Here is a 26,091-nt window from a genome sequence, read left to right on the forward strand (position 1 = left end):
TGGAAGTGGGGTTTTATTTTTTTGGTATTATTTAGTGTGTTTTAATAACGGTTGGTAGAGATGTCCCCGACAAGGAGGGCGCTTTTTTTTTTTTTTTGTGTGTGTGTGTGTTTTTTTTAATCTTAGCGGCTCGTCCGCACGTGTAAAACGGAGAAGAGGGGGGCTTCTCCTTTTTACCGTATTTACACCGGCGATGCGGTGACATTACCGGAGAGAGCTAGCGGGGGAAGCTAGCTCCGGAGGAAGGAGGAGGAGGAGGAGGAGGAAGGAGGAGGAGGAGGGGAGGAAGCTAACGCGAAACAGGACACGGTGTCTCTCTCTTTGTCGGTGTGTCCAGCGGTGTTTGTCGGGTTTTGTTCATCCCCCACCTCCTCCTCCTCCACCTCCTCCTCCACCCTTCCAACAAAGTCGCCGTTTTGCTCGCCGGGAACTTCTTTTCTTTTTTTTTGTTTTTTTTGTTGTTGTTTTTGTTGTTTTTTTTGTTGTTGTTTCTTTCTGCCTCCCAACTTGTGGCGATCCCGGAGGGCTGGCTTGTTGCTAGCTGAGCGTTAGCCCCTGCGTCTGCTAGCATTTTCATTACGGCCACAAAAAAAAAAAAAAAAAAAAAAAACCTCCACGAGAGCTTTCCGTTAACACACACTACACACACACACTACACACACACTACACACACACACACACACACACACACACACACACACACACACACACACACACACACACACACACACACACACACACACACACACACACACACAAAGCTGCGTTGTTTAGCCCTCGTTAGCCTCCAAACACGTGTAGCCAGGTGTGTGTGTGTGTGTGTGTGTGTGGGGCTATAATGAGTCATGCAAAAACAACAAAAAAAACAACAACACAAAACAACAACCCAACATTGAGTCATGAAGTGATACGTGTTGTTCTTGTTGTCTACACGCACACCTGACCAGGTGTAACAAACCTCTGGGCAACTAGACAAAGGGCTTTGCCCGTTACGACAGCGATCCAGCTGAATAATAACACGTATGTCAGATTATTCAACAAAAATAATACGAGTTGGAGCAGGTTTTCTGTAGATTCTCACTTTAGTCTCCAGCGTGTCTTTTTTAAGATGGTTTTATTTTTTATTTTAGGAAGGTGTTGGGCTTTTATTCCCCCCCCCCCACTCTGAATTTAACCCTAAAGACTTCAGGCTCATGCATCTCAAAAATGTGCAATTTCACTCCATTACTTTATCTCTAACCATTTTTCCATAAACTTGGGAAAAAAACTAGAGCAGATAATAAATAAAATAAATAAAAAAAACACCCTATAACCTTTTAAAAAAAACAAAAAAGTGGCTACAGGAGGGTTACAGCTTTTAACACAGGATGTGGGGAAAGTCCTTTAGTTTGTTATGACGCTCTTCCACGATGACTTTGCATTTCTTATCCGAATTAAAAAAAACAAACAGCGTTATTAGGCCGTTTTACACGTACAAGGACTTGTGCCTGCTCTGAATGTACGTGTACACAGAAACAGACTTTAACAGACGTCATGTACAGTAAAACAACAGTTGTGGGAAAACCCTGTAAATTGTTAAATCTTGGTTGTAGCCCTTTTGGTTTGAGATGAGCCGAGAGGTCGTCGGCTCAATTCCCGCTAAATTGGCCGATCTTAAAGTCTTGTCCAGCGCTGATTGATCACCATGACGACCCAGTGGTCCCAAAACCTCCCGGGATCAACCCCCCCCCCTCCCCGCTCCCCCCCACTCCTTCTTTGCACCCCCTTATTGTTGTGTTGCGTTTACGTGCTCACCTTTTTAATTTGACGTGTCAGAGGGAGGAAATCGACACGCTGCCTCGATCTCAACGTGTCCGTCTGCCTACTCGTTGTTCGTTTGACTTTTTATTATTATTATAATTTTTATTGCGTGCTCGCCATCAGCGCTACGACTCCCGTCATCAAAAGGAAGTTGGGGGGGGTTTGCCTCCTTTTTCAGTTGTTGAGACAGCTGACGGTTTTGAAGCAGGCGCTGCATGTTTGGGTGTGTTTCAGCACACTTAAGTTTTTACTTTACTACCTGCATTGAAAAAGTAATTAAGAATCATCCACAGTGTTTACTGTGCAGGATGTGTAAAAATGATGGCAGATGTTTTCAGCTTCTGTTTATAGGGAAAACACTGACATCATAAAACGTACAGAAAGTTAAAACAACAGCGAGTGCGGGTATTAAATATTTTCACATTTCTGTCACAGCGCAGCTTTTTCGTGTTTGGGATTATTTTGGGATCGTAAATGTGTGGTTTTGTTTTGTTTTGTTTGTTTGCAATGCTTAATTTGTTTTTATTTGTGACGATTAATGATCAGCTTTTAACAGATTAGGTTTAAAGCCAACTTTCTCTTCCTTTTTAAAAGTGTTTTGTGATGTACAGAAAAAAATGCTGGCAAAGCTTTTAAAGAACCACCTGTTGTACAGAAAATGCAACTCGGATGTATTTGAGCTTATTACATATTTCTTACATTTGAAGCTAAAACAACTTGAGCTCATCTCCTTTAGTGATCGAAAAACACTCGGTCATCATTGTTGGGGTTTAATATATGCAGACAGGTACGGGTAAAACATCAAATGCACATTTTAATGCACTAGTTTGCGAAACAAATCTGCATTTAGGAAGATTTCAATGTTCAGTTGTAGTTGACTTTGCCAAAAAGGTGTCCATTCAAGTATATTTTTATTGAGAAGTGGTGGTTTTTCCACTGGATTGAAAAAGACTCTTCAGCCCTTGAGTTTTTTTATTTATTTTTATCGCAAACACAATTGGGCAAAATATTAGAAACACCTCTGATTGTGATACAGCCCAGGTCGCTGCAAACTACAACCTCAAAAATACACATTGAAGTTTGATTAAAATCTTCAAGCTAAACTCTCTTATCTTTGTAAAGGTGCAGCGTATCATATTTTGCGTTGCATTAGATATACAGGTGTGCCTAACGAAGTGGCCACTGAGTGTAAAACCTTCACCAAACATTACAGGAACATTTTAGTACATAAACTGCACATGTTGTTTTGCTACAGTGAAATGAATACTTCCTGTTTCAGGGTGAAGCTGATGACAGAAGTTATAGGATGTTAAGAAATACTGGATATTGGCAGGAATTTACATTGAACTGCACGTAGCCATGCTGCAAATGATTCAGCAGAAGAAATCCCACCTGCTATATTGTCAGAAGCAAAGTTTGACCAATCTTACCGGTTAACTTCACCGTATATCTAGTGAATAATATAATACAGCTCACTCTCAATTATATTGTGGTTACAGGCTTTGTATGCAATCTCCACCTGCACAGTAAGCGACTGATCATAATTACTCTCAGAGCGGACTTCGTTATTTTTATTTATACAGAAGAGTGCAGAGAGAGACGGTTAAAGTGAAGATCACGTTAATCAAGCTGACGACAACTACACTTATTCTTCAGGTGCCATAAAAGCCAACAAGATTATTTTTTATTAATAGACAGTTTTTGACCCAAAACATCTTAAATTCAATTCATCTTCTTTTTTTTTTTTTTTTTTTTTTACTCGCCCAACCTGACTCGAGCGATAGCGACGAGGATGCTAACGTTAGCATCTCCCCTGCTGATTCATACATATTGGTTAGATGCAAAAAAAAAATAAATAAATAAAAACGAACGGTCAAGCTGCTTCAACTCCATACAATCTCGTAGCGCCCAGACCGCAGTCGTTGTCGAGGAAACGGCTTTACCGAGCGGCCCGGGAGGACGGCGGAAATAATCCCTGCTGCTGACGTGTCCCAGTTTATGACTACGTACTAACTGTTAGCTGTCAATCAAACTGCATCTGTAGAAAGCTGCCGCCATTTAAACTTATCAGAGAAACGGCAACAAGTTTTTCTGAATCTTTTTTTGGGGGGTTTCTCAGGTGTGACTGAAGCAGTTTTACCTCCATCCAAAGTTTGAGGTATTTTTTTTGGAGTGAGAATCGGCTCCTTTATTTCCTCTGTACATTCTGTTGTACATCAACAACACCGTCTTGTGGTATATTCACTATTTTTATTTAGACTTTTTTCATCTGTAAACCCACTTTCACAGTTTAGGGCAGGGTTACTCAAACTGTAATAGGATCATAAACAAGCCCATATTATTTTACAATTTTATATATAAAATAATCTTTTGTTTTGAAGTGGCAATTGTAGGGAGCGTTGTTGGCGCATCACAAGGAAATAAAGGGGGGATGGATTGATTTATATCCATCCACACTGCAGGGAACATAGGTCTACTGGATGTATAGTCTTTTTTCTCAAAAAGATCATAGAGCAACAGCAAATCTTTACAAAAATGTATGGTTTACTTTCCATGATAATAACCTTAAATTTATGTGGTGCCCTTAAAAAAACAAGTTTATTGTGTTTTTGTTTTTTACTCACACAAGTACAGGTGCGTGTATATGTGACATCTTTTTATTTTTCTGTGTTTTAAGTTGTAAGGGCAAAAAAAAAAAAAAAAAAATTCAAGCATCATGCTTTTCCCTTGAAGGCACTAAGCATTTATTTAAAGGTCACGGGTTCGGCGTTCAGCTGCTGGTGTTGAGGGGAGGGTTGTGTGTGTGTGTGTGTGGGGGGGGGTGATTGTGTTAAAAAGAAATTGTGCAGGAATTACAGTACATAGATGTGATGTTGACACCGCCGCCTTCCCCGAGCCCGTCCGTGATGTTTAGTTCGGGTTTTTTGTTCTAGTGAAGGAAAACCAGTCGAGTGATGTGGCTCGTTTTGTTGCTGCTTCGGAGACGGTTCGTGTGTTGTTATTATCATTAAAAAAAAATAATAATAATTTTTTTTTTTTATTATTACTTCTGTAGGTGGAGATAACGGGAAATTAGTTTTAGGCAGAATCTCAGTTTAGTTTCTAAATTAGAAGATAAAGTTAATAAACCCCCCCAAAAAAACAAGCAGCTTCTTGAATGTGAATGTTTTTAAATCTTTAGAATTCAAATGTCACAAAATAACATAATAAACTCAAATAAATAGTCTTGGGAAAAGATATTTAGAAAATATTGATGACAGACTTCTTGAAGGGAACTTGAGGCTGGAGGGACATTGGAAGTGACGGTGAGACGTTGTTTTTAGATGACCTTCCCTTTTTTTTTTTTTGTGGGAAAAATGATGTTAAACTTCATGGTCCTTGTTTCTGGATTATTTCAAATGTACACCTTACCTGTGCAACCTGGAAGTCTCTACGTTAAAATGTGCGGTACTTCAGCCGTCAGCCTCGGCGGCGGTGATGTGGTTCAGTGGGCGGAGAAAAGCGGCAGGACTCGTTTGGGGCCTTAAACGTAGCGCGCGCGATAGCGTATCGTCGATGTCGCGGCGGAGGCGGCCGACCGGGTCAGCTGGAAACTTTGGCGCGGGAGAAGATGGGGGAAAAAAAACCAACCCCGGTGTCGTCGGTGAGGCCGAGATTACAGGAGGTTATTTATCTAATTAACAAGAGGGAGCTGAGCGTCACCGCGTTTTGTAGCCGAGACGAGACGACGCTGTCCGCTCCTTTGGTTTGATCCCCGGTGAGGAAGCGTCGTGCAGCCGAAGCCGAGGTCCATTTTAAAGACGTGCCTCCCTCTTTAGTGCATGTTAACACGCACGCACACACACACACACACACACACACACACACACACACACACACACACACACACACACACACACACACACACACACACACACACACACACACACACGGTTGGGAAAACAGGGCCGATATTGGTTCTCTTTTAGCGCAGCCGGCTGCTGATTACCCGATGCAGCAACAGTTTGGCTCTTCTGCTCTTTTATGCGACAGGAAGTGATCGAGCGAAGAGAAGAAAAGACAAAAAGGTCGTTGAAAAGAAAGCAGGTCTCGACACTCGGGGGAAGGATTTCTGTCCGTGACGGCGCCCACTTTTTCAGTTTCTAAAAACCGAATCCCAGAGGCAAATGATTATAGAAATGACTTCCCTGGTAATACTGGGGGGGGGAGAAACAACACTTGTATTTATTGATTATTTTTCAGTTCATATTTTGGCAAAAAAATAGTAAAAATAAGCATCCAAAATTTCTAACAAACCAAGGACATTTGATGGAAAAATAACCGAGAGCCCGAAGGATGCACGATGCGTCCAAATCCGCGTCAATTCTCCATCGAATTGCTCAAAAAGTCTCGATCGGGTGCAGCACATATTCAATAAAACGCCACGACTTGACCTTCTCCAACGACGCCAGTTGCTTCTCTTCTGTGACAAAAGCTTCATCAACTTAAATCCTAGTTATAAACCTGCAAACAGCCCAGCCCACGACTCCCCGTCTGAGTTACTCACGAGCTCGTCATTGCATAAATGTAGAGCACGCGTCGCGAGAAAGAGCTGAGTCGGACCTTTTGTGACGAGGACCGTCCCATATTTGAACACCAACGTAATCGTGATGAGGACAGATCAAAAAGAGAGATTTATTTTTTTTTTTTTGGGACTAATTTCTTCTCAAATTTCAAAACTCTGGGGTCTCTGACATTGCATCCCGAGTTTGAATGAAAAATGTACATGAAATAACGTATTTGTAAAGTGATCTGAAATCGGAGCGGATAGGACGAATGCAACATGGAGACAAATGTCCAGCCGGACCTTTTGCTGCAAGTGATTTTCTTCTCTTCCTCATCATTTCCTGTCAGTCTGCACTGTCACAAACATGCATAAAATGTCTGCAAGAATTTCAAAAGAAGAATAAAATATTCTCTTTTCATGTCATGATGAATGGAAAGTTGTTAAAAAAAAAAAAAAAAAGACTGCAAAACTTCAGTAATTTAAAGAATGACATTTATTTCCACATATTTTCTCAAACAGTCGTGTCATACAGAGTCCCACCAAAAACAGTATTTCATAAGATGAAATTTCTTGATGTAAAGACTAATATAAAAAATAAAATGCACGTACATTATATGAAAAGATAAAAGATCTGTATAGCCTTGACTGCTCTGAGGAAACAAGGTACAGCATGAGTAAGTAGCGCTTCTAATTACCAAGATAAGAGCTTAAAAGTGAAAGCAGTGAAATTAGCCCGAAAATAGCCGAAGGTTCATAGGGTCAAATAAAATACAATAATAATAACAACAATAAACTTGATTTGAATAGAACCTTTTGTACAAGAAATGCAGCTCAAAGTGCTTCACAGCAAAAGAATCACATGCGGTGTTTCACATAAAAACTGATATAAAGGAACATTTAAAAATATAGAAAAGAAATGAGATGCATAAGAAACGGATCAAATTAAACACAAATAGAGTTAAAATATATATTAAAAAAAAGAAGCAATAATCCATTTTAAAGATTTAGTGGTGGCGTTATGGGCGAAAAACGCCCTTAGTAGCCGCTGGTTCAACCGCTGATGTCATTTCCTGTCGACCTCTATCAAATTAAAGCAAAACTTACAAAAAAAAACAAATAAGCTGAAGAAATCGATTTGAGAAAATGATTTCCTGATTTATAATTTCAAGCCGTAATCTTAAAGTGGCCACGTCAGTTTAAACCGCTGGCCGTGTATTAAAGGATTAGAAATGTCCCGAGCCGACCCGAAGGATTTTGGTGTCTGGGCTGATTCGGGCGTAATTTAATCGATTGGTGTCGGATCAACCGAACTCTGCTCCCCGTGCCGCTCTCCTTAACGACAGCTCGGCTCCACGCTGCAAACATTTCGCTCGGTATTAAAGCGAAAATGTGAAGAGTTATTTGGTCGCACCGGTGATCGATTCGGTTCTGACACCCGGGTCGGTTTAAAAAAACAACAACAAAAAAACAAACTAACTCCGCTCTGACGGGAACAAATACGTTAACTCTTCTCTCGTTTTTTTTTTTTTTTTTTTTTTTTTTCCATCAGCAAAGACCAAAGACCTAAAAACATTCAGGAAGCAGCTTCTCTTCAACGTCACTCTCGCCGGCGTTAAGTCGGCTCGGCCGTCGCTGATAAAGTCCGTTTACTTCCACCGGCGATGCATTAACGTGTATGTTGAAGATATTTTCAGATATAAACAAATATTATTGACATTTTGAGAGCACGACACGCTGGAGGAGCTTTTAATTTGAAACCTGGGCTTTTAATTTGAAACCGATATAGGGAGTCGCGGTATTTGGCTGTCGCGTTGACCGATTGTCGTAACATTTTGGCGGCAGGGAAAACATTTGGGAACGTTTCTAGCTGAAAGCGTTCACAAACAGGCAACATGGCTGCCGTCGAAAAATTATTATTATTATTTTTTTGCTGCTGTCGGAATAAAAAAATAAAAAAATAAAAAAAAGAAGTAACACAGCCCCGTTTATCATCCGCGTAAACCAACATTTGGGGATGAAATGCAGCTCAGGAAGTCAATATTTACACACTACATTTCTACAGGTTTTGATGCATTGTCCTTTTTTTATTTTTTTATTTTTTTTATTTTACAACTTAGCGCAGCTAGCGTTAGCCAGACGGCTAACCAAGTCTTGAAACTAATTTCTTCTTTTCTCCGCAAACGCTTCCATTTCCAGTGATGTGAAACCTCCTCCGAGCTCTCAGTGGGATGTTCCCAGTTCGACGGGTGCGCTTTCCCTCTTGGATTGTTGAAATCTTCCCGTGAAACGCACATCTTTTTTTAATCACACTTTTTTTGGGTTTTTTTCAATCCCTTTCCCTGCTTTTTGCATTCCAGTCAAAACTAAAGCTGGACCATTATTATTATTATTATTATTATTATTATTATTACTATTATTATTAATACACAACCTGTAATAATGAACTAATAATTTGCTAAAGTCTACCGATATATCAGCCGGGCACAACTTCACAGTCGGACTGTAATATGTCTTTATTACAACGTGCTGCGATTCAGTCACCGGTGCGTGTTAGGTTCATCATGAATGACTAAATGTCTAATATATTTAGCTAATATATTTCTATAATAGAAATGACTTTGCATTTCAGATGAGGCCTTTCACGCTGACCTATGTGTGTGTGTGTGTGTGTGTGTGTGTGTGTGTGTGTGTGTGTGTGTGTGTGTGTGTGTGTTTTGTGTACCGAGGAGCTCTGCCACATACGGCCGCGAAAACGAGCGAGCGGCAGACGGTTGTTTCATTTCTGAAAACAGCATGCTCTAGCATCAATATTCATGGCTGACAGGTGTGTGGGGATAAAACAGCCTGCTACAAAACTCCTCACCCCCACCCCCTCACTCTTTCCCTCCCCCTCTCACCCCACCCCCCCACCTAAAAAAATTTAAAAAAAAAAAATACTCCCACATGCTGCCTTCCCTCACTTACATTTAACTTTTATTGTTGTTCTTGTTGTTGTTGCTGCTTTCAACCAGGACAGGAAGTCCACATCTCTCCCTTTTATATTGCCTCTTCCATTTCCCTGCAATTTTTCTGTCATACATAATTACTTTAATGTCGCGGTAATGTGTCGCAGTTAATCAATTGTTGGCGCAACTGTCTGTCACTTGATGGCGCGGAAGTTCGGTCTGCAGAGAGATCGAGATTTAATCTCCGAGAAGATAAAAGCCTCTGGTTGAATTGGACGGCGTGTGGAGGGTGGAGTTTAAATCTAAAAGGTCATTTTTAGGAGATTTAAACTCTTACGAGATTGTTTAAAAAAAAAAATAAATAAAAAAAAAAAAAAATGTCATTCACGGACGGATGATGTGAAGCTCAGTAATGCCGAATCTGATCCAAATTAAATTCATAATGCAGCATTTGAACTTAAGTTTTTCCTAATATTGAAGATTTCCAAATGTCAATGAAAGATCACAAACTACTGCTTTCAAAAAGATGAACATCGATTTTTGTAATTTTTTTTTAATCTCATCCAGTGTGACTTTGAATGCTTAAATATAATTACAGCATATCTACGGTGATAACGCTGCAGCCTCCGTGAGCATAATTATCCTCCGAGTCAAGGGCAGGATGGTGTCAGGGTTAGATTTTATAAGCCGTATCGACATTTTTTTTTTAAAGAAATATTACTCGTCACCATTTTCATAATTAAAATGGTATTTTTCAGGGGCACGGCGCCTGTGAGCAAAACAGGCCTACTTTCTTCATCACCTCTTTTTTTTTTTTTTTACTCATATTGTTATTATTTCCTATTTACGTTCGATAATTCATTCTGACATCATTCACAGTATCGCGCAGTGCTGTTGATAGAGACGACAACGCTCTAAGACAGACTGTGAGGTGAAGTTATCCAGGCTGTGGTGTGTGTGTGTGTGTGTGTGTGTGTGTGTGTGTGTGTGTGTGTGTGTGTGTGTGTGTGTGTGTGTGTGTGTGTGTGTCTGCGTTACTAAGTAATAGCTTGAGGACAGGTAGGAGTTGGTAAATTCATATCAACAAGCTCTTATAATAAATCAGCGTTTGGGAAAAGCAAAGTGGAATAAAAAAAATAAATAATAATAATAAAGTCAGAAAATGTGTTCTGACTCCTGCCTTTTCAGCCCACGCATAATATAAGAGAGATTTGTGGTTGAATGTCAGTTTAAAGTTGTCAAACTTTTAGCACAAAGACTTTCACGTGCGCGTGACGTCATTTAGTGTCTCCATGGCAACAGGAGACGAAGTGACAAAGCTATGATGCTGCTGCTGCGCGTCGTCCTGGTTTTGATGCCGCTGTGCTCGCTCACTCCGTGCCCCCCGCGTGACCCCCCCTTCCCACCTCCCCCACTCCCCCCACGTGACACGCATTGACACACACACACACACACACACACACACACACACACACACACACACACACACACACACACACACACACACACACACTCTCCTCAGGGTGGATTTCAGAGCGTACTCGCCCCGGTATTGGTGCCTCAGGGGTGTCGAGTGTCCCACATACCTCGAGGGCGCTCACCTGATCGCCGGCTTATTAGAGCCGTTTCACCCGCCACACCTGCATTTTATTGACGTGGTGTTGCTGCACTGCATCTCCGACAGATTTCCAATCGAGGCGGGCGGTAATCTGACAGCCACAGCTTTGGATTCTCAGCGAGTGAATTTTGCAAAGCGCTCCTTTTAAAATTTATTTTATCACCAATCGTACAGATATTTTTTAATTTTTTTTAATTTTTTAACGCCCGAGCACCTAATGGTGCAAAAGCCCTCTTGTAATGCAAGGAGTTATTCTTTTTATTCTTCTTCTTCTTAAATATATAAATTAGCCCATTAGTGTCGGCTTTAACGTGCTCAAAAACTCATGACAGTTTCGCCACCCCCCCACCCGTTTCCCCCCTCCCCCCTCCAGTTATCTTACTAAATTGCGCGACTTCACGTGCCGTAACCACGAGCTCCCGGGTTGCATTTGAACGCAGCATTCAACAAATTGGCTAAAAGTAAAAAAAAACAACAAATCAGACGTTGGCGTGTTGGAAAATTCACACATTTCAATTTTTTTTTTAATGAAGAATCGATACACTGATGAACTCATGATACAAGTATTCAAAAAAAAATTATGCGTTAGTCGCAGCGCTGATATTTACGGAAATGAAGCAGCTCGATAATCACAGACAGACTGTGTGCTTCACCTGCAATTAAACCTCCTTATTGACAGAAATCCGCAGCGTTTGTTAAGATTAAGTGTCACACTTTGAGGCAGGTTTTTTTTTTTTTTTTTTTCTTTCGTCTAATCTAAACATCTTTGCAGATGCTGCCGCAGTTATCCGTGATAGTAGAGCGAGACAGGTGGTGGGTTGTACCTGCCTGCAGTGTCCTCTCACCACAGATGCCATTTTATTATCCGTGTGTGAAGCAGCTAAAAAAAAGAAAAGAAAAAAAAGAAGCAGATTCTGTTCAGAATATGAGGAGCACCTGCTCTTTCCGCGGAGGTGACAACATCACCTCTTCTTCCTGTCTTGCTTTGACTTTGGAGATGTAGATGTATTGGAAGCGGATGGGAAAAGTTAAAAGAAATGAATTAATGAGCTACTTGGCGGGCAGCAAAAAAAACAACAAAAAAACAAGCCACCGCTTCACGTCGATGGTGTTTGAAGTTCGTCCAAACTTCCACGAGCGCCTCCCGTCTTTTAACCGACTAGTTCGCTCCTGTAAATCTGATCTGCTTCCAGGAAAGCAGTTAAAACACAAACAAAGTTAACTTGTGTAGAGGGCGGTAGTTTGACATCTAATACCGGGATCTTAACCCGAGAGCCATTAACGGCACTGGCTTTACCTACGAAAGCTCCGGACCCCTGAAAGCACCGTGTTCTTCCTATGTTATTTAACGGCGGTTTGCAGGCAGCTTTTAGGCGCATTACTGCCCCCTGCTGACGGGAGTAAACGCATTACAACCAGGCGCCGGTAAAAAAAACAAACAGAGGAAATAAGGATGAAAAATAGATTTTCTTAGATCGTAACGACTATTTTTTATATTTTAAATCCATTCCCCCATCCCTTGTTGCCAGTAATCGAGTCGTCCAGGGAGTCAAAAAAAACAACAAAGAAAGAAAGAAATGACTGCAGCGTCAGCTTGGCACGTTATCAAGGTTTGTGCAGGGTGTCTCGTGTCCTGCACAGAGCCATGAAGCCATTGTGACGGTTCAGTCCGTGATCTGCAGTATTATTAGAACCTGGACGGATGCGATACCAAAAATAGAACCAAGAACCAGCTCCTTCACCCAAAGGAAAACCAAAAGAGGAAGTGGAGGTTAGTAGAGCTGGTAGATTCATTTTTTTTTTTTTTTTAAACTTGACTGAAGTGGTTGGAGAAACCTAATTTGTCATTTTTTTGGCATTTATATTTGGAGAACCTGGCCGCTGTGTACGGTTAATTAAACCAGCTGGGAAAATAAATCTCTGTCTGACTTGGTTGATGAAACGGGTGCTCCTGTTACCCGTCGTGTAAAGGGACGTTCTCAGAGGTCGTGACATTCAACTCGGCCTTTTTTAGATTTGATAATCAACTAAAGTTCGCCACTGATATTTGGAAGATGTTGTGAAAGTAACGTGCGACGCTCACGTCCGTTCTCACCAGAAGGAAACGCATGGAAGGAAATCGTTCCACCCCGAAAGGCTGCGAGAACGCACACTAACATAAAACGCAAGGCGAAGTTGATATAGTTGTGTACGGTGTGTCTTTACTCTTCGGTTTCCCAGTGCAATTCCTTTGTTGTTGTTGTTTTTCTATCCCTGTTTTATATAGATGATGCCAAGTCATACATATCTTGATAGTTGGGGTTTCTTCTTTTTGGTGCTCAGTGATTAGAAAACATCAGATCTCACATCTGTGCGACGTGGACGAGTCGAACGTGACAGAATAGGGATCGTTTCCGCTGCCGCGGGGAATTGTTTTCTACCTATTATCCAAAGTCAGTACAAGCAAATTATTATTATTATTATTATTGTTGTCATTACTTGTGGAGTCGCATACCGTGGCGCTGCACTAATATGGTGATTAAGGTCGGAGGAAGGATGACAATGTAATTAAAGCCCAATTAGGGGGATTAATAAGCAAAACGTTGTCACTTTTAAAGGGGAACTCCTCTTATTTTGCACATCGAGTTGTGTTTGCAGTGACGAAGAATGTGCGGAGTAAAAACAGGCGATTTTAAATGATTATTTATTTAACAGACAGATTACCAAACGGGACGATGTGATGCTTTTTTTTTTTTCTTCTTCTTCTTTGTTTTTTGGTTGTTGATGTAAAACAAATCCAGTATTAATCCAGATTAATCGGCAATGGAAATAAAATGTTAATTTGCTCGTCGAACGCCCTGTTCGGCTTTCTGCTTTTAATTTGAATGAAACTTTGCTTAACAAAAACAAGACCTTGTTTTATTGTTCGTTCGTAAGAGTGAAGTGAAGCCGTTTCACTCGAGTGCTGAAATACCTTCAATATGTTTCGGACTTCGCGTCACGTTGGTGGTATTTGCCTCGGAGGCGGCGAGGCGGCTGTGTGTCGGGAGGCGCCGGTGGTCCGGCGGCCTCGTGGAACCAGTTTCCTGTTCCACCGTCGAACCTGTTTTCTTTTCAGATTCGCTCAGAGATGTTTGACTAAGTTGTGTCGGTATTGACTCTTAGGTTGCTTTGTAGTTTTATAGAACTACTAATCTTGAGTTCAGACAGAAGTAAAGGAAGCGCTCGCCTCTACTTGGTCGGTAGATTTCCTCTGTGTGGGGGGATTTTTTTATTTATTTTTGATTTCTTTTCGGCCGTAAATGCGCCGCCGGAAGTAAACGTTGGTCTCTGCACGATCCCAAAGCTCTTTTTCTGACGGTTCAGGTTACGACTTCAGCTTTGAGCTCCCGAGGCGTTCAGGTGTTGGTTCGGGCCGGCGCAGACACATGTGGGACTCGTAGCTGTTGAAATTACCGGTCTAAAAATGGCAACCTGCCAGACCAGATGTGTCAAGCCGATGTGACTCAAATGTTTATTGTGAACTTCTTTTTTCCTTTTTTTTCTGCTTCTGTCACTCGGATGTTACATTTTTTATTTTATTTTTTTCCTCCCTTCAGCATTGTAAAGTGCAGATTATGATTATACTTGCCACGGTTTATTCGATATCTCAGCTAATGTCAGTTTTCTTAAGGTGCACATCCTGACTTTTTTCACGTATAGTTTTCATTTTCTGTATTTTTCTTCTCGAATATTCACTTATTAATCGGAATATCAAGAGAACTTTGATATTTATGCGGCACTGACCAAACTCCTTCAAAACCATCTAGTATCGAAAGCCGTCTCGTTATTTTGTATGAAATTCTGAATTCAAGGCCACGTCCAGGCGAATGTTTTTTTAATTTTATTTATCTTAAAATCCCTAACTTATGCTGCATTCATGCAGGAGAACATCTCATTAGCATCAGTGAGTCAATACGGAGGTTCCCATCCCCGGGCTCTGCTCGGGCGGGACCGCCTCCGTGGATAAAATCTGTTTTGGTGAAGTCAGTCTGAAAATGTTCTGTTCAGGTTTTTCTGAAATGACTTTTATTTTCATTTCTGCGCTGAGTCACCACAGCTCCAAACCAACCAATCTAACATTTTGTGGCATTTTGGGTTACGTTCTTTCCAGCGATATACAATCTGCAGTCTCTGTTGATGTCTTTTAAAAAAAAGCAACTGGAAACTCATTTATTCAAACTGGCTTTTTATCTAAATTTTTTAACTTATTTTGTGACTTTTAAGATCTCGTATGCTTAAATATCTGTTCAACTTATTATTTTACTATTGTAATCAAATTTTTACAGTTTTTATGGCCTTTCTTTAAAATTTTTTTACTTATGTGAATTGCTCTGTGAAAGGTACTTAAACTTTACTGACCTGAAGTTCCACCAAAGCCTCAGTGGAAAGCTGAAACACAAACCTCCATTTCACTGTCTGCTTTCTTTCCATCTAGATTTTTCTGAGGTGGTTGAAAACAACGTTATTTACAACCGGGTATTCTGTTAAGAAACACAAACTGCACTTCTTTTTTAATTTTTTTTTATCGGAGCCAAAAAACAATTCGCTGCATCGTGTATTTCGGGAGTCGAACAGAGGTTACCTTGGCCCTCCCAATACTACCGCATTTCTTAAAAAAATAACACTACTCATAAATCTGTTTCTGTGTTGATCCCCGCTGTGCCTATCAAGGCCGTCCAATGATTAATCATCCCATGATTATTTTAGACCTTGAGAGTGCATTCGATAGAAAATGTGCGATTTCAGTGTTGAGTCACAAGATGAACTTGTGCTCCAGTTGCCAGTTAATTAACGAGAGCTGGAATCATATTCCACCATGCTAAAATCTCTGGTGGTGATATGTACTAAAAAAAAGGCACTGATGGACGGATGGACGGGCGGATGGATGGATTTTCCAACTGTAAAATGTCTGGCAAAAAAAATAGATAAGTGAACCTCATCAAAAACGTTATGGCTTATGTTACAAAAATTGGCTAAAATATAATTATCAGACCTCAGAAATAAAATAAAAAACAATATGAAGATAGCAAACTGGAAATATTATATAGTCGACAACAGGGACAGTTGTCACGCAGGAACGCTTGTAACATGACTAAAATATACATAATTAATCTATCAACTACTCAAAAAGAAAGACGGTATCTATAATTTATGTGAAAGTGAACGTCGGACAAAATATTCTATATTTTTGACCAAATACCTCGATATCAATATCGCAACGATACTGTAGAGGCTGAAAAAATATCGAGACAACAATGGCGTCACCGTATCCCCGACCACGTTTTCAACTCCCGTGAGACAGCTCGACCGCTATTGACACGTTAGACATTTCTAGTTTTAGCTTAGAAAGCAGAGTTTCTAATAATGCTTGTTTGGATTTCTTGACATTTTATTTTAGCACAGTATCCCAAAAATATATTTCATAAAAAAAAGGCTCATTTTCTGTAATTTTCTCTGGGGGTTTGAAATGTGGCTAATTTTTTTGTATGCAAGAAGAGAATGTATTTGAGCATGATATATGGTATATGATTGGAGATATTCAATAACTGTCACTTTGTCTCCCTTACAAGTTCATAAGGCAAATTTAAAGTACTGGTTTCTACGCTCAGCCATGTAGGTCAATAAAATCAAAATGTAAGGCATTTTTTGTCTGACTGCAAAATCTTTCTTGATTCTACATTTGCACAGCCTTTTCATTTTCACGTCCTCGCATGTGATTTATTGAATTATTTTGTGAAGCTCTTCTGCCTGTAAAACCTTTTTGAATGCAGCTTAGTGCAGCGTTACGACGGGGGAAAAAAAAAGAGAAAAAGAGTTCACAGAAATGTCAAGTTTTCTCATGTAAACACAGCTTCACATCTGTGACCCTGTAGTAGGATAATGAGGCCTTTTCAACACCCAGACAGACACTAAATGGGAAAATGAAGTTTTCATCCACTCATTATTTTCAATAGTTTCTCCCTGATCAAATACTAAGATATGGAATGAATGTGACTCTGGTAGTTGTATGTGTGAGGAGTAAAGCAACGCATGTTCTTAAATTGAAGCTCAGTTAGACAGTGCAAATGTTTTACTTAAATTAACACGTCATTAACTTGCAGTCAAATTTCTCCGTTAACACCTTAAATGATCAAAAACAAAACAAAACAAAAAAAAAAAACACGTTCAGCATTTTTCTTTAACATTTACCTCCTCTTTATTTATTTATAGTCCAGTATATCAAAATAATTTTTTATCCTGCATAACATTGCTTCGAGTCCCTTCATGACATTTTCTTTAACTGGAAAACGTTTGGCTCTTATGTTCTCATACGGGTTCGCAGCATAATTAATGTACAATTAATGTATGCAGAATTCTTTCAGGGGTTTCAGTGCTTCGTCCTTGGATTGTAAAAATAATAACTCATGATTTCAAATGGTATTTGTGCAGTATAACGTCTGCGCGGCGTATTTGCCTTCGTCGGATCTTTGTGTTCGTGTTTTTTATTTTTTTTATTTAAACTTTACAGAACTCTCCTGAGAGCTGAACACAGACTTTGTCGTTGTTTGTTTTGCGTGCATTTCTGGAAGTAATGAGAATTATGTCCTTTTCTGTTAACAGATGCAGTGAAGGGATAGAAGATGAAAATACTCAAGAAGGACAAGCAGCAGGTTTGTATTATCACCATTTTAATGCGTAATAATATGTAATATGTAAATATTTCGACATATGCGTGTTAAATATAGAACGATGACAGCATATCAAGTCTTCGAGGTTCAAGGTTGATTTAATTGCCATTTCGACCATATCAATATTAATATGCATACAATGGAAGGATTTCTGGCTAAACTACTGAACTGACCCTAAAAAGTGCCGCCACATGGCACCGAACCAAATTTCATTCTCTCCATTACCTGTAGTACTTCTGTTACTAACAGTTATTGTTTCAAAAAATGTGTTCATTTTTTATTTAAAAGAAACTTGTGTCAGTTTTCTGCCCCCCAAAAAAAGTCACAGTTGACTTTTCACTCTTTTATCGGACTATTTTAATTTTAATTTTATTAAAACTTAAAGAACATAAGAAAAAAATAACAGTGTAGTACAAACAGCACATAAACACTTGTTTTCAATTAAACGTCCCCACATTGCTGTTGCTTTGCCTTTCGATGTAAGTCAGTCGACAATACGTCTCTCGGGTGAAGTTATTTCCCACCGGAGAGGAACATAAGACGTTGTTTCACGCAAAATGTATTTATGTCGGTAACAAAAGCATCACCTCCAAGTTCATAACGGCGCGGAAAGTCTGGAAGAAGCTGCAGACTACCGTCGCACCTGCTGCTTTAAATGGAAGCATTGAAATGAAGGAGAGGATTGTGGTTTTTCTTTTTTCTTTTAATGCCAGGCTCCTTTGATCAAACTGGTTTAATGTGTACTGGTCCGGTAAATTTAGCCGTTCTCTCACTTACCCGCTGATTTAGGTGTGGTAGTTAATGGCTGCCTTTAATTGCCGTGTTCATTTGACTGCTGTGTAATCATTTGTCGAGGCATGACAAGGGTGAATTCTTTAATCGATAACATATCGGGGTAAAGTGTAGTTTGGAGAGTGCGCGTCCTCCGACTTCACTGTAATAATGGTCTCATTGATTATTTTCTCAGAGACTTGAGCTTTATTATCTCAGCGGGGGTTTTGCTGGGGGGAGCGGGGGGTGGGTGGGGGGGAGTGAGATCGGCTGCAGCCTCGTTTTGTTAAAAACCCTCCAGGGCCGACAAAACTGCGAGTTATAGCTTCATCAGATGAAACAGAACCGAGCGACTTCACGCTGGAATAATTCAGCCTCTCGTGTTTAGGGAGCGTCCGGTTTTGAGTTCGCAGATTGAAATCGGGTTCGAATGCGGGAGAGGAAAGGGGCGATGAAATTTCCGGTATCTCGTCTTTTTCGAGTGGCCGGTCCGGGTTATCCGGATATCTGGTGATAATGTCATCACGGCGCAGTGACGCGGAGGATGTCTGTTTAAAAAAAAAAAAAAAAAAGTTTGGAGAGGAGGAGGCTGTTTAGACCAACAAAGACTTTCTGTGTTGAGCTGCTTGTTCAAAAGTAGATAAAAGGGAAGGTTTTTTTTTTTTTTTTTTTTTTTGAAAGATTGAAGGAGCAGGAGAAATAGTTGGAATTCCCAATTTATGTGTTTATTCTTGAAGAAAAAATGGGTACGTCCTTTGACTTCTTCTGCCGGTTTTGTGTAAAACTTGTGAGACTGTAGTTGGTACGTTTGCTTTTCTTTTGCTCCTCTCAGTGTGTGTGTGAGACGCTTTGGACTTCGATTGACACGGTTGACAGAAAATGTGCCGACTGTGCAGTGCTGCACAGTTTGGAAAAAGTGCTGTGGAAATAATGCTGAATATCACCTCTGCAGAATAAAAAAAAAAAAAAAAAAATCTATGATCTGAATGCAGCTTTTTAAACCCATTTTCTCTTTCAATATTCTAATGTTTGGGGAAAAAAATGCCCTGTGAGAGGACGTGGCAGATGCTCCTTAATCTGAACAATAAAGAGATTTACTTGCAACATTAAATGTCGCTTTTTGGGCTTAAATTTTTGGATTTAAAAGAAAAAGATTCTTTTTCCACCATTTGGAGTTTATTTATAACCAAGTTGCAACCAGCAGTGACGTCACCCGTTAGTTTGTAAACGGCTGTAATGAAGTGCGGCCGTAACCTCGGGCCTGTCAATCAAACAAGACACGCCCCCAAAAACACTGCTTTTTGAGGCTTATTTTCTAATTGATGACGGGATTATTTTCAGATGGACCTCCAGAAAACGAATAAGAAGGAGTAACTTTCGCTAAACAACACCGAGATATCTGGTGGGAAAAATGTATTGACTTTGTGTTTCATGAGGGAAGCCGAAAGGGAGTCTATGGAGGCTTTTTTGGAGCACTTCTGCTTTGGTCTCATTTTTCAGACCCGGAAGCTACGTCCACTTTTATATAAAGTCTGTGGTTGTAACTGTCTTGCACAGCTTTTTTTTTTCCAATTAATTGTTGGGCTAAAAGTTTTTTTTTTTTTTTTTGTGTACGGTTTATAGGATTCGTTGTATAGAACATAAAATTTCAGAAAACAGTTAAAAATATCAACTATAACCCAAAATGACTTCTATAAATGTCTTGCTTTGTCTCTCCAGCGGTGCAAAAACTCAAAATACATTCAGTTGACAAATGATTTGAAGCAGAAAAAGGCAGCACGTGCTCACATTTCAGAAACCTGAAGTTTATTGGCCGTTTTTGTTGAATAATCCTTCGCTTATCAACTTGTCTGACAGTTTATTCAGTTGTTGCCAGCCTGTGTGTTGTATAGAAGCTCATACAGTAAAAAGCCCTGATGACGATCTGTAACTGTGATGTCATCATTCCTTCTATAGTTCCTTCCTCATCTGATGAAAGCACGTACAGAAAATTGTTCTGTACAACGAAACTTGATATATATGTATTTTTTTTTCCTCCCCTTTCCCCTCGCTCTTTAATATCTTTTTTTCCACCGCAATCCATGAATCAGCAAGTGCTGTGTGAAACTGGGATTTCTGCACTTCAAGGTAAAGCAGAGAAACGAGTGAATTCTTTTCTGTCTGAGGCCCAAATTCACTTTGATCATCTTTTCCGTTCTCACCCGAACAGCTGAAAGCTCTGCTGCTCCTCCTCCTCCTCCTCCTCCTCCTCCTCCTCCCATCTTTTTTTTTTTTTATTTATTTATTTTCATAGGAAATAAGAAGAATGTGGCTCCCCTCACAGCTGGAGTTCCTTTTCTTCGGCTTTTTTTTTTTTTTTTTTTTCCTCTCTCGGCGGAGTCTTTTTCCACACGACTCTGCGTCGCTGCTCCGTCTGGGATTAACGACAGTACGTACGTGGGTATAGACAGATATGTACTTTATTTATTTATATTTTTCAATGCACAGAACACGGCTCAGTTTGCTTAGTATGAAACTCACTGAAATATGGATCGGCACTTTTTGTTTAAGTTGCAAATCCTACATTAAAATCCTCCAACGCTGCGTTGATTCCAGTGTTTCCCTGAGTTATCTGGGCGGTTTGTCCATTGATGGCTTCATTTTAGGCTTTTTTTTGTTGTTGTTTTGACGGTCACGTAAGTGTAGTGCGTCATCAACTCTACCAACGTCCTTCCAAGACAACGCTGGGAGCCTTTGAACAAGTAAAAAGTCTGAAACCAAGGTTACCTTTTGAGCATCTCATAACCAAGGTTTTTTTTGGGGGGGGCTTTGACTATGAGATGATAAAAGAGCAGCTCAAACTCTTGACTCTTAAGAAAATCCCAGTTTTGAAAAACGTCCAGGAATTCTAGGAATGTGGGGATCAGGAGACTGACGCAAAGCAAACGAATCAAGAGGAAGACGCACGAAGGAAATAAAAAACCTGGGGTCGGTCCTTGATCGTTGTTTGGTCGGTACTAAGCCACGAGGCTTGGCAGCTTTTAATTTTTTTTTTTTTTATCAAATCACTTTTTAAATGCTAAATGTCTGAGTCACCTGTCAAACAACACCTTCTGAAATGCGTCAAAATCTCGCTTTGAGAAGCTGTGATTCTCACTATCTTACTTTTTCCACATTTGATAAAGGAAACAATAAGTCTTTTTTTTTTTTTTTTTTAAATCTGAAAATGATGCGATCGCAGTGATATAAACGATCGTCAGGTGCACTCCTTCCCCCTCGTGTATTTTGTTTATCGGTAGTTCCTCCAATATTCCCACAGTTCTTGGCCCTTTGTGTTACATTCAGTGATCACGAACGTATCGTTATGCTTATTAAACGGACGGGTTTTTGGCCGAATGCGACTGATCTACGTTGAAATATCGTGTCTTCGTCTTTCTAAACTCGAATACAAATTTGCCAACGATTTAAAAAAAAAAAAACCACCGTTGGCTGAACCGTTTTCATAAAAGACAAAACGGTGGTGAAATGGGTGTCAGCCACTTTCTCTTAATATTGCTTGCTTGTTGTTGCCATAAAAGGAAGTAGTGGCATTGATGGGACTGCAGTGCTCACGGTCTATATTCGTGACAGAGAAACAGACGCGCGCATGTGTGTGTGTGTGTGTGTGTGTGTGTGTGTGTGTGTGTGTGTGTGTGTGTGTGTGTCTGTGTGTGTGTCTGTGTGTGTGTGTGTGTGTGTGTGTCTGTGTGTGTCTGCGTGCTGCTTGTTTGCGAGGCAGTATTATTGATTCATAGACTGTGATTGCATGCAGCCTCTCAGCTGCGTTCGCTCGGCTTTACTCGACTGGCAGAGCTACACTGCAGCACGTCACTGAAGGCTGCGTGTGTGCGTGCGCGTGTGTGTGTTTGTGTGTGTGTGTGTGTGTGCGCGTGTGTGTGTGAAGGTGAGAGAAGGCTCTGTGTTTGTATGCAGAAAAAGACTGTGTGTTTGCACAAAGGAGAGACAGCCAATGTGTGTTTTTTTTATGCATGTAGTCATCCATGTAAGCACATTGGACCGTGACGCTCGTGTGTGTGTGTGTGTGTGTGTGTGTGTGTGTGTGTGTGTGTGTGTGTGTGTGTGTGTGTGTGTGTGCGCGCACGCAGCAGTGTGTGTCTAAAAGAGGCTGCTGTAAGTCACGTATGTGTGTGTGTAGTCGGTCATGTAAGCACATTGAGCCGTGCAGTATCTGTGGGAGTGAGGGAGAAACTGTGTGTGTGTGTGTGTGTGTGTGTGTGTGTGTGTGTGTGTGTGTGTGTGTGTGTGTGTGTGTGTGTGTGTGTGTGTGTGTGTGTGTGCGCGCGCGTGCCTGCGTAGTCAGTCATGTAAGCACATTCAACCATGACGTGATGCCACGTTGTGTTTGTGTGCGTGTATGTGTGTGTGCATGTGCGTGTGTGTGTGTGTGTGTGTGTGTGTGTGTGTGTGTGTGTGTGTGTGTGTGTGTGTGTGTGTGTGTGTGTGTGTGTGTGTGTGTGTGTGTGTGTGTGCGTGTGTGTGTGTGTGTGTGCGTGCTGCAGTCGCTCCGTTGTTGTGGAGATGGATGTCAGCGGCTCAGGTCATTACTGAGCCTGAGTTAGCTTTAACGGCTAATTTTAGCTTCTAGGTTACCTGTAACTGTGTCTGCCGAGTGGTGTGTTTTTTTAATTTTTTTTTTATTTCTGTATGAGGAGAGACAGGAAGTGAAGGTGGAGCGAGGTGAGTGTGGAAAATGTCTCTCGGTGTAATCTTCAAGGATTAAAAAAAACCAAAAAAACCTTATGCATCATGTGAGTTGTAAACAGAGCGTACGAGCACGGAGGCTCCAACCTTGTTTTAAACGTGTAAACACCACATGATGCTCCGAGTTTCTTTTTTTTTGAGGTCATGGAGGATTCATGAACCTTCTTTAAAAAAAAAAAAATTCTAAAAAGGAATAAGATGCAGTCTTTTGAACAGAGAATCTCTTCCACAGCTAGTTTTCTTCTTCTTTTTTTTTTTTTTAAATCATTTTTACGACTATATTTTTTGCTTGATTTCAATGATTTCAAAAGCTTATTTGCCACACTTCCCAATTTTATGAATTGGTGGATTTTTGTGTTTTTTATAGCATACATCTATCATGAATATATCTGCATATATCATAGAGATTTATTGTGTTTTCCACATGTTCAATTTGCACCCAAATCAGATGTTCAAAATTAGTTTTTTTTTTTTTCATTTTAGATTTCATAAATTTATAGTTAAAAGTAGGGATTGATTGAAGGTTCAGTATTTCACATATGACATGAAAAATGTGACACGATCCTTCCCTTCGACCACAAACCGATCAAACGATGGCGACACCGAGATTACTGAGGGACAAAAATTAATTTACGTTGAGTTTATTGTGAAGTTTAATGTCAATGATGATGGTCAACAGCAAAAAAAACCCCCGAAAACAGCCGGATTTCGCTTCATGATAAATAAAATAATAATAATTATAATAATAATAACATTACTTCTCCAAACGGATCTTTATAAGCCCCCAAAAAAAGGCAAATAATTAAGCTGCTGAATGTCAGAAAAACAATGTTTCAACTAAAGAAGTTCCCACCTCTTAAATATGGAGATTTTGACGTCATTTAGTCCTTTTTTATTGGAAACAGAAACTTTTTTTTTTTTTTTTTTTTTTTTTGTGTGTGCTTTTGAGACGTTGCCTTGGTCTCAGGGGTTTTGAAGAGTGGAAAAAAAACCCCAAAAAACTACTAACGCAGACACAAAAACAAAACAAAAATTGCGACGATAAGAAACAACAGCATTTAACATTATACATTTTTTTTTTTTTTTAAAACTCAGAGCGACTGCGTGAGTTCATCAGCAGACGAGGGTGAAAGGAGTCATTTTAAACCGAGAGTGGGCAGACGACAGTTTCCTTCGGATTAATGCCTTAATAAGATGGATGTGAGGGGAGGAATTTAGGTCATTATAACTCCCAGACATTAAGCGCTGCATCGATGGAATTTTAATGACTACATATTTGAATTATTAGCGTTTTCTTCCTTGTGTATAGATGCATGTTTACGGCCGCGCTCATTGACAGACTGACTTATAACATGGGCATGAGTCGGCGAAGTAACAGGTACGAGCCGTGCACAGGTGGATCGCGTTAATAAGAGAGGTGGAGCGGCGTGCTGTTTTCCTTCAGCTCGCTTTGTGTGTGTGTGTGTGTGTGTGTGTGTGTGTGTGTGTGTGTGTGTGTGTGTGTGTGTGTGTGTGCTCGTGTGCGTGCGTGTCAGGTGAAGTTTTTGTGGGCATCATGCAAATGTGGCCTACTTGGCGAGCAGCGGTTCTGTTGTGTTACTAGTGGCCTAGTTACGCTCGTGTCCTTCATCACTTTCAAACATCGCAGCACTTGAGATTTCACCTCGTCGCATTTCATTTGTGAAATACTGCTGATGGTAGAAAGATGTGGAAGAAAAAAAACAACAACAAAAAAAACAACATAATCTGGAACAAATTATGTTCCTCTAAATCTTTCCATAATTTATGACTCCTGTTTATTAATTATCAGCCGCAAATGGAATCAGGTCAGAAGAGCCCGAGCTTTTTTTTGGGGCCGTGTGGTTGAAACTAGGCTGAAATATGACCCCGGCTGTGGCATGTTTGGTCCTCCGGTGTAGTCATCCCTCAATCCTTGACCTTTGACCTGGTGTGACGGAGCAGTCAATTGAACTTTTTTACACTTTGCATCTCAGGTGTAAATCGGCACTGAGAATAAAAAGCAGCAGGGTCAGGTTATAAAATCTCCAGCGCTCACATGTCGGCAAGATTAAAGTCTTAAAAAAAAAAAAAAAAAAAAAAATGAGGCCGATACAGAAGCTGCAATACCACCAAGTCACCACTAGAGGTTGGCACCCAAAAAGCCTCCATAGACCCCCATTCAACTTCTCCCCAAAATAAATTCCAAATCAATAAATGTCTACCAATTTCTTCTTCTTTGTTTTCCGACGGTCCATCTGAAAACAATCCCGTCGCGAATGAGAAAGCAGGCTTCAAAAAGTTGTGGGGAGTCTGTTTGATTGACAGGTCTGCGGCTCAGTCCGGTTGCGAGTCAGATTCCGCAGCTCGTCCAAATATGGTCACTTCCTGTTCCGAACCGTCCTCCCAAGCCGCTCGGTCCGAAGGCGCCGCCTTCCTGCCCTCCTGATTGGCTAATTCAATACTTGCTTTAACGAGCAGTTGAGATAGTCTACCTAAGGAAGTTTCCTCTGAGTGTATGCAGAAATACGATATGATACATGATGAAAAAATGACTTGCGTTGAGTGTTTTCATCTCTAAGGTTTAGGACGGACACAGCGATGTGCACAAGAGGGCCGTTTTGTGAAGAGAGAGAGAGAGAGAAAAAAAAAAGCTCAAATAAAACGCTTCCTTTCTTCCTCCTCGAAGCTTTTCACATAAACACTGTTTTTCTTCACTCCAAAGCAACAATCACGAGCTGTTGACCTCAGCGGAGGGCACCTTCAGGTTGTTGTTCTTTCTCGAGGGTGTCTCACTCCGGGATTCGGGCTCATTACTTCGCTGCTCAAGTCGTGCAGGGACTCGTCAGAAGTTCCTCCGGCCTCCCGGCCCATGTCGTCTAACTCCGTTGCCGCACCTGCAGTTTTTTTCCCCCACAAAACCATCATCAAAAGTCACTTCGACGAGAGTTTCACGTTTTTTGCCCTTCATGGAATTTTTGCCTT

At 40.5% G+C, this 26,091-nt stretch overlaps 1 protein-coding gene across 5 annotated transcripts in view; it reads left to right on the plus strand.

Moving 5' to 3' along the window:
• The window catches only part of chd6 (chromodomain helicase DNA binding protein 6), an 80,584-nt gene that overhangs the window by 1,160 nt on the left and 53,333 nt on the right, over positions 1 to 26,091 (plus strand). For all 5 annotated transcript variants that reach the window (XM_069715317.1, XM_069715320.1, XM_069715321.1 and 2 more), the window contains exon 2: positions 17,531 to 17,580. In XM_069715317.1, coding sequence (XP_069571418.1) covers positions 17,551 to 17,580 — 30 coding nt within the window. In that variant the 5' untranslated portion in view covers positions 17,531 to 17,550. The remainder of the gene's footprint in view (positions 1 to 17,530; positions 17,581 to 26,091) is intronic.

This window comes from Brachyistius frenatus, unplaced genomic scaffold (genome assembly GCF_029030835.1).
Source record: "Brachyistius frenatus isolate BFR_SWC_R1_liver_20210118 unplaced genomic scaffold, ASM2903083v1 Contig_141, whole genome shotgun sequence".
Taxonomy (NCBI): Eukaryota; Metazoa; Chordata; class Actinopteri; family Embiotocidae; genus Brachyistius; species Brachyistius frenatus.